This window comes from Dreissena polymorpha, chromosome 6 (genome assembly GCF_020536995.1).
Source record: "Dreissena polymorpha isolate Duluth1 chromosome 6, UMN_Dpol_1.0, whole genome shotgun sequence".
NCBI lineage: Eukaryota > Metazoa > Mollusca > Bivalvia > Myida > Dreissenidae > Dreissena > Dreissena polymorpha.
The window spans coordinates 57,178,979-57,188,822 of record NC_068360.1 but is presented as its reverse complement, the minus strand read 5'-3'; the positions used below and the strand labels follow the sequence as shown (position 1 = coordinate 57,188,822).

The window sequence follows — 9,844 nt, the reverse complement described above, 5'->3', positions numbered from 1 at the left end:
AATAATTTCTCAGCCAAGTTCGAAACTGAATCACTTCGGGCCAGAAACTATGTTTCTTGTTCAAACTAAATAGTGAACCAGTTACCTGTCTAGGGGCCATCTTTACTGCCATATTCGAATGAACCTTGATATTTTAGCTCGAACATGATATACTGAGGGAATTCTAAACTGGGTCCTTTGATGTCAGAAACTACGTCACAAGATAAAATAACAGAAAAAAACTTAATAACAATCTTAAAACACGTTTTTGTGCGTAAGCTAAATAATAGGTGCTCTGGAATTTGTTGTTATGATTTCTAAGACATGGGAGCTATAATGCATGCACATTGAGTGTGCGACCAAGGGGCGGAACAGTTTGTTATTATTAGTGTGTTGTTATTGTAACGTCCTCCAGTTACTAGAAGCTTGATACAATGAACAGTATAATTCTTCAATATACGAATTAGAAGTTACTAGTAGAAGTTGCATCTCTTGATAAAACGAATCGAGAAATAGCTTGCGTCACTTGGAAGCAATGGTTCCTCAGATGGAGCAGACACCTATATATAGACATTATTATGTTCCGTGAAAACAATGTTAAATGAAATAACATAATGTGTTTTTATATATTTTATCGTAAGGCTGTCACAGTTAAAGTTATATAATTTTGTTTAATATTATATGTTTCGAATTCTTTGTTGTAAGTACAACATATATTAAGCGATCCCATCATTACTTCTGTTGATAACGTCACTGTGATTGACGTCATCATTTTGTTCATACAAAACATTTTAGATCATAATTGTTTCGTTTTCAAAGAATTGATCGAGTTTTGTGTCAATTTGGTTCATATTGTACACAATGTATTCGTTTAGAGACCTGTATCAGTGCGATTTTAAGTGGTATTCGCTGCTAGATCGACATATCATCGGACTTTGTCTATTTTTATTTAATCTCATGTAACTAGTAGCAGTTTATTCCTAATTATTTCGCGCCTGCTTGCTCTGCTGTTTTTCGTCTCCAATGATATTCATTTTGTCATGTGAAAACTATAACATTTATGGCAGTTACACATTAACAGCTTTTCCCTTCCTTAACGGACGCTAAAATGATTCGACAACTTCCAAATTGAGGAATGTATGGCCTTTAACATTCTACATTAAGAACTTCCCCAAAACTGCAAACTCATAGTATTACATACCGGTTGTTGGTGTCAGTGTTAATATCGAGTGTAAGTGTTTTCTTTGTTCAACAAAATGTGGCATACATTTACTGCTTTTAACCTATTGTAACTGATTTCGAAAGTCCCTAGCCTCTTGTGTTTATTCAAGTCATATGTTGAAATTTATTATAATATTTTGAAGCGGTTGTCACTTTATTAATTACACAAATGTATTGACACTCTGTGAAAGCAGCAAACACTTGGTGATATAAACACTCACCTATAAAATATGTTTTATCAAAAGCCATATTCAATATTTGAAATTGATGTGCATTTCAATGTGAGGTCTTTCCCAGAATGCATTTTGTGTGGACCCGGAGTTGCTGCAAGCATTCCTACCTAATTTACTTTGTAGACTCACGACATTTGTGATAAATTTTGAATTATAGCCATTTGATTATTTGTATATGTTTTAATACAATTAATAATATAAATGTCAGCTAATTATACGTGTTAGCCTTTGATTGGCGTATTCTATGTTTTAATGTTTCGTATCTTATTGTAGGAACCAATGGCCGTGATGCCAAAATTATGTAGGAGCGACTTTCCGGGTTGTCAAACGAATGTAGGGGCGACTGTCCGGACTGTCAAAAGAATGTAGGAGCGACCGTCCGGGTTGTCAAAATAATGTTTGAGCGAACGTCCGCCTTGTCAAAATTAGCGTTGGACCGATGGTCCGTGGGAGCGATTGTCCGGATACCAGCTGTCGATTGTGGTCGGTAAAAAAAATGTCCTGAGAGACCAAGTGAATATTTCTTCTTTCTCCTGTCGTTTGTATGCCTGAAATAAATTGGAAGCCACTAGCATTGCGCTAGTCCGTTTGTCAGCTTAGTATATGAAAAAATGTCACAAACGTTGTGCTTTTAACTGCTTTAACTATTGGGTTGATCTTGCTCAAACTTTCACGGTTGAATGACTTTATTGTGTAAATGATCGCAAAGGAAATAATTTTGGATGCAACGATTTTTTCTGTTTTCCAAAGAATATGTATATAATGTACAGTCGCACGAAGCTTGTATTGTCAAGTCCTCTTTAACTTGTGTATGGATCTCGCCACAGTCCATTCGTTTGGTTTTAATCAGCTCTAACAATACTGGATCGATCTTGCACACACTTTTTTAGTTGAATGACCTTAATGTTTAGATGATTGTAAAAACAATCAATTTTTCCAGAGACGAGTTTCTTGGCCATAAGTCTCTTTTTCCTCAATAGCATGTATAGTTGTTATTGTTTTACTGCCTTTTTAACTAATGTTTGAATCTTACTTAAACCTCCACAGCGAAATAACATAAATTTGTGGATGGTCGGAATTGAATGTGTTTCTTTCTGCGATCAGTTTATGCTGAAGTATGGCCCTTTGTCTGTACGTCTTTTGTAGAATATAGAGACGATTTGTCGATGTCAAACCATGTGTTGTAGGGACATCTATGTCTAGGGCACATTTCTAGTTTCCTTCTTAAGTTGTTTAAACAAATTCAGAAAACAACGCATTGGCCATGATTCATTTCCTCGTTGTCATACCATGTGTATCGGTGTCTATGACAAAATTGTAGTTAGCTTCGCAAGCTGTTTAAAAAAATAATCGTCCATATTTCTTTCCCATTGTGTAAGGATTGGTTTAATTATCAATTAAGATTGGTATTTGGCCTCACTGTGAATGCTAGATTACTGTTCATGTCAGCACAATTATTACTTTTGTTGATTGAATTTGACTGCCGTAGAGTTTCCATTGCTTCGTTGTTTCCTCCGCCTAGATCAGGCGCCCGATGCCGCAGTGTAAGACGGCAGCAAGTGATTTTGCCTGACAGTGGCACTGACATAACTGGCCAATTCTCAACTTGTTGATAAGGTGATAAGCTCCTGTTGACCGTGTGGCAACAGTGATGATTCTTGTCGCCCGGTTATGTACATTGCTGACACCGTCAAAGTTGGACTTTGCTGCTGTTCTCCTTGCATCACTCCGTACTCAAGGACTGCGTTTTTTCCTTTGTGCCCAGACTTGTGAAGCAGCTCCTTGGTAATTTTGTTTAGCCCTGATTTTTTTAATGTAGGGCTTTCATGGCATCTGCTAAGTAATTGTGTTATAATGGCTTGTTCCCCTGGTTCATCAATTTTCTTGGCATGCAGTCGTTCAGTGAAATGAAGCTTTTGGTTAATTATGCCCTCAATATTATTGAGGAATGGAAGAGGGGTCTCTTGAGTGGTTTGTACCCGTTCTTGCATTCGTCAGTCGTATTTACCCTCCGCCTCCGTAGCCTGGCTCCTCGTGGCGGGACGGGTTAACCTCCGATAGCTTCGGTTATACCATTTCGAGGCATGGGATCTGACAACACTCTAACAACCCGAAGATACTACAGGAAGAGCAACATCCCACAAAGATTCATTGGTGTCCATCATTGGAGTTGAAAAAGTTGCAACATCTTCTTGCACACTTTTACCCGGTGAATCCGTCTATAGCAGCGGTTTATTTTGTTACTTTTCCTTTTCGTTGAAGACTTGCCGGTCAAAGCTTTGGAGCATATTCCGCCGTTGGGTTTTCTGTTTTAGATCTTTCTCATACATCTAAGCCTCGGTGAGATGTGGCTGATATATGTCTGCCCTCTATCCTTCAATCTGTCCAGCTTGAGAAGCCATGTCAGGAGTTTACATTCCCGCCGGCATAGCGCTCAAAGAAGCACTCAAACCACTACAGCACGTTAAGGAATAAGCCGTGTGGTACTAAAGTGTAATTCAAACACATCTACTTTTCTTAACATTTTTTAGAAAGGAGGCAGCATATTAACCTCGTTTACGCTTTTTTTAAATAAATATCATTTAATTTATTTTTGTACAAAATAACTAATTCAAATTTCATTTCAAGCGCTCGACATACGACAGAGTAAAACTACCGCTTGCTTGCAACAACACGCAACGTCGATGATGGGAATCAATGACGTAACAGCCCTTATTAAAGTTCGCCCATCATTCGACATTGTCCGTTATGAAATCGAGGAAACCCGAGGCGATACAATAAAACAAATGCATACATTTTACCCGTCACTGTGATGGTGAAGTGGTACAATGAAAGGCTTTTTTAACGAATGGCGAGCGTAGTATTTGATACTAGTTTGTACAGCATAACACTTTTTGACTGGTTTATTATAAATATTCCATGGTAAATGTCAAATTAAGTTAACAATTATTTTGTGATATTGTTTACTTCTATTTTTCACTTAATTGTATGTATAATAGCAGACAGTAACACAATAAAAACTAAAGTTCACTTCCAGTAGTATGGATAAACAAACAATTATCTTAATGCTGCAACATAATTATCATTTCGAATTCGTACACATTATTTTACAAAAAAATCTTTTATGTTCAAATTAATGTCGAATATAAACAAATCAAACAACAAAAAGGACCGACGCTTAATGTCGATTATCATTAGGTTTTAATTTTACCAATAGACAGTGTCTTTAAATATTCGATCGATGAATTTTGTTTACATATAAAATTGATGAAAAAATCACGCGTCGACGAATTTATTCCTGGACGTTTGTACGTATGGATAATGGCTTCTATGCTAATTTTGATACAAGCGGATATTGGTTTCTACGTTATTTTGACAGACCGGACAATGATTTCTACAGTATGTTGACAGCCCGAGCAACACGGAAATTATGCTCTACATTGTTGCTGCCCCGGGTCCTCATGTTGAATTGGCGTAAAGTTAACAAGTTAGATTAATTGAATTGTTATCTAAATATTGGGTGATAAACTGGTAATGTTTCTAAAATGTGGCCAATAAACAGCTTGAAAATGCCTGACTTAACTTTAAATTTGCCATATATTGATGGATTTTCAAATAAATACATTTATTTATACGTGTACGTCTAAGCAATTTTCGTTGAACTAAACTATTAGATCCATGATGATGATATATTGAGACCAATACCTCAAGTCAACGAAACAAACGTAAAAGCAAAGCATAAGTATTGTGAAACCAAAGAGTGCTGTGACACTTATATCTTATCCTCACACAAACTGTCTGATAGGGTGACGTGCATTTGCTTGCTTAAGTACCTACTGATACATATGTTACAGCTGCTACTTCATTCCTGTTATAATGTAATATTTGTTTTGCCGAGATTGTATATTAAATGTGTTTTATTTCACACTGTTGGAAATGTGTTGCGTCATAAATAAAGAACCACGTGCTATTATAAGATTTCTCCTCTGCGCATGCAGCTGGACTTTCAATTGAAATATACTATTTAAAATACCACTCGGTTTGTGTTCTGTAGTAAACAAAAGCAATTTAGTTTGGGTTATTACGAATCAATTATTGTTTCAGCTTTGCATTTGAAAGACGTTCGAAAGAATCCACGTATATTGTACAGCAAAATGCAAGATCGTGAACGCGTTTAAGAATATGAGATCTATCATTTATTTACAAACAAAAAATAACAAGCAAACAACATAATCAAGTAGACAGTTTCAATTCATATACCAATTTTAAACTTTTTGCAATGCATATTTCCGTTTGTTTTGTAATGCTAGAAGCCATCGGAATTTATTAAAATATTTTTAAAAACATGTAAGTGAACGTTTCCTTGGATTGACAGCAGTCTGCTTTGTTGTAATTGAAACATTATTTACCATCTGGCTATGCTCTTTTTATAAAATAAGACTTTTCTCAAAATTGATTCCGTGAACTTAACTCAAGCGCCTATGGTTTTAAACGGAATGGAACCAAATGTCAAAAGCTAACAGATGGTAGGGCAAAAGAAGCGGTTCAGTAAACTAATTTGTTACTAAATCTTTCAGTGTTGTTAATATAGGCATGTAAGTAGACAGGTCGTGTGTGCTTCTTTTTCAAATGAGCGGATCGAACGTCAGTACATATCTCGTTAAAGACTATTTCTCTGAAATCATGTGAACGTCTACTTAGTTGTAAAGATGACGTTTGCAATTTATCTTAAAACTATTGGGCTAGTGGCCATATTGTGTGAAGCATACTTGATCCTTTTAGCAGGTTCGCAAATGTGTAAAATTTCAACGCAATATGTCTTCCAGGTTTTCAATAAAAAGTGTACGTCACAGAGAGATTGATCATCGCAAGAAACGAAAAACAAACCACATATGCTTATTGTAAGCTTGCTGATCTACCGTATGTTGATATAAATTTCATACATACAGAGGAATAAGAATTTCGATTTAAAAAATAGTGTAAGTTCTAAAGAAACAATTACCGGGACGTTTGGTCAATTAATTTTCGAATCTAGTCGATGTATAATGCCAATAAACAACGCTTTGTAAAATCTTTATGGAAACTGTGAAGTATTTATCACAAATAGAGGTGATCGACACACCTAAATGCATATTGCCCCATAAATGCAATCAAAATAAACCAAGCCAATTTCGATGAAGGAAAATTTAAAAAACTGCATCAGTTGAACAATTTTTGTAAACATCCATTATTCTGTATGTAAGTCAAGCGACTAATTGCCAATACAAAAACATAATAATACTTGCAACTCGAACATTGAATTAAACTCGGATCACCTGCTTGGAACTGGCAGAAAAGTTGTGCCAAGTTTAAGATTGAAGACCTACATAAGTCACGCACAAGTAAAGCTATGCAAGTTGACATACGATTTAAAACAACAACTTAAACTGTGCCTGTCTCCAACGCCAAATAATGACAACAGTTCTCCGCGTAATCTATTAAAACATATCCAGAAAGTAGTACACTGATTAAAAATAACTGCAGTCCTTAAAGGATTCAATGTTATAAGTTACCTCAAATTTTGTTGTATAAATGACACTGGAAATGACGTATGTTGAAAATAGTATATTTCCATGTAACCAAATAAAACACAATTTTAACATTTATTTTTAACCTATTAAGATTAGTTTTTGAAACCTTTGTATTTTCCTATGTATTTTATTAATGAGGTGAATGCATGGTGCAGAGTTGAAATGACGATGCATTGTCTGACTATAAGCTGAGCCTTTGTCTTGTATGTGTTAAAATAGTTATACATGTAACACGATAAAATATGACAACTACTTGTTACACTTCTACAGGTTCATGAGCGTTATTGCAACGGATAAAATGAACAGCTTAATTTATGAAGATTACTTTTAATCAAAGTCCAAGGTCTGCGTTATTAGTACTCGACCTGACTGATTAATTTAATCTTATATATTCACTATCTTAGTGAGATGAAATATTTCACGTCAACAATCAGACACTGACATTTGTTAGATAAATTTTAGCGATATCCGTCATCCTGACAATCTAAATGATAAAAGGTGAATGTACAAGATCTTTCATGGGATGAATTGATAGCGTACGTGATAACTAAATATATGTTCTAAAATTATGACAGAAATATCATATGGCACGTGTTTTCTTTAAGGTTATAATCTATTACGAGATGGCCATTGTGACATGTCGCTTTCCATTAAGCACGATGATAAATTTAGAAAATTAAATCGAGCGTAAGAGGGAGTAGGACAGTGCTTCGATAATTTCACTTTTTTAAAGTGTCAAAATTTGAAGAAATTATTAAACGTGCAAACAGTGGTTTTAAAATCGAAAGTAGAAACCGGTTTAAGCAAAACTTCACAATGGCTTCTAGAATATTTCAGGATTCAAACAAAAACAATGCAGGAGACTTTATTGGCGAAAGTACAGTGACACAATCATGTGAGCCTTGTATGAAAACCAACATATCAAAAGCTGCAACGGTTTTCTGCAAGGATTGTGATGAATTTTTATGTGATACGTGCAAAAATCCGCACATCGTGTATAAGCCAGGTCAGCATAACATTGTCAATATAAAGGACAATAAATCTGCGCCCGATATAATCGACATGAAAGGAATTGACAAGTGTCACGAGCATGAGCGAGAAATAGAGTTTTTCTGTCAGGATCATTCTAAGCTGTGTTGCAGTTCATGCGTTCTCATTCACAGGAAATGTGACCAAGTGGATGAAATAGCCAAAGTATCCAGACAAGCACGACCTGAGCTTCAAGCATTAAAACAAACGTTGATAAAATTGCAATCCGAGGCTGACGCTATTATAGCGGATTGTGAGCAGTCGGAAACTGACGTAAATGAGTCCTTTGCAAAGATATCTTCAGAAGTGGATGAAATGAGAGATCGTATCATACAACTATTTGAAGACGCAAAGCAGAAATTTATTACTGAAGCAAGCGAATTAAAAACTGCTGAAACTAAAACAATTGGGAATAAACGTGACGCCTCGTCCAAAGTTAAGGACGAAATAAGTAAAGTTTTGTCGATGTGTTCTGTCGTTTTAGAGAACGGAACGCCCAGTCAACAATATATTTATTCGGACAGTATCAAGGAGAAACGTAAAACAATTGAATCAATCATATATGACCAAAGAAAGATTAAAGATGCATCAACAGTTACAGTGTCTTTTCAAAAGAGCTGACTTCTTTCCTTGAGATGGGAAGCAATTTCATACAACTGAATTATGATGGCAACAAGACAGGTAATTATAAGAACAATTAATTTAAATCGCTGTATTGGTCGATGTATACCACAGATCTGGTCAATCTAAATTAATAAATGCAAATTAAATGCAAATTAAATACGGCCAATTGAAATAACTTAAGAAACTAACGTTGAAATATTACCGGTGATTGAACGTGTGTCAGTGATAAGTAAGTGATAAGTAAGCTGTTTGTTTTGCGCAATATATCAATGGTTTGTGTCGCCAGATATCAATAGTGTACGCATTAACATTATACATTTCGAAATAAAAGACGTAATTAAAAAATATCTGAGTCGATGCGCTGAACTGTTCTTTCAAAATAACACAAATTTGCAAAAGGTGTGTCGTCTAGAACGTCAGTAACTTTCTATTATACTGCCACCAGAACTCCCCATATCCGGTTGCCTATGCCACAGTAGTTGGGTATTTATAAGTACTAGAGTATAATCGTGAGCTTCTCCATGGTCTAATGGTAACGCTCTAGCGTCAGCACTCATGGGTAGCAGTTTCGATCTCACGTTCAGCACTAAGTTACTTATTCGTCTGTCGCTTGACATTAAGATATTCAACCGAGGTTTAGTTTACTAGAAGCTTCTCAACAACGTGTCGGCTTAATATCTGGCACTACCCCTTAACCCAAAATAAAAAGTCTTCTGGAGCTATAAAAATATTCTACACACACGTCAGTATGGTGGCACAAGACACATGTGCATGTTTATATTTATGTCGTTCCCTTGCCTTAGAACCCCGTTCCCACGAATAATTTTACGAACGAGTTACTGAGACGTGGGCATGCATAAGTAAGTCGTGGGAACGACATCGAAGGTCCTGGTAAGGACATAACTTACTGATTAGAACTACTAAGAAACGAGATAACTAAGTCGTTGAAACGACATCATCAGCAAATCAGAATGCAGAAAGTTTGAAAAGCTTTGAAAAGCGCGAATCTGTCCGAGTTATTTCGTCCAAAATTATGCTGGCCTTTCTTGTAGCAGCCTTTGGAAACATACGTTAAACAACGTGTATTTTGATTGGGTGTTTCCGTCGTCACCACGAGTTACTAAGACTCGATTGGTTATTGTCGGCTCGGGTACTACTTACATGTACCCCGGGTACTATTAAGTATAT

General features: G+C 35.9%; 2 protein-coding genes across 2 annotated transcripts in view; both read left to right on the top strand.

Annotated features, from left to right (window-relative positions):
• Positions 1-7,541: 7,541 nt before the first annotated feature.
• LOC127835286 (uncharacterized) overlaps positions 7,542-9,844 on the top strand; it is a 6,968-nt gene continuing 4,665 nt past the window's right edge. The window contains exon 1 of the mRNA XM_052361636.1: positions 7,542-8,713. Coding sequence (XP_052217596.1) covers positions 8,668-8,713 — 46 coding nt within the window. The 5' untranslated portion in view covers positions 7,542-8,667. The remainder of the gene's footprint in view (positions 8,714-9,844) is intronic.
• On the top strand, positions 7,820-8,653 carry LOC127835706 (E3 ubiquitin/ISG15 ligase TRIM25-like). Its single transcript, XM_052362143.1, has one exon. It carries the CDS (start codon positions 7,820-7,822, stop codon positions 8,651-8,653), a length of 834 nt encoding a protein of 277 aa, XP_052218103.1.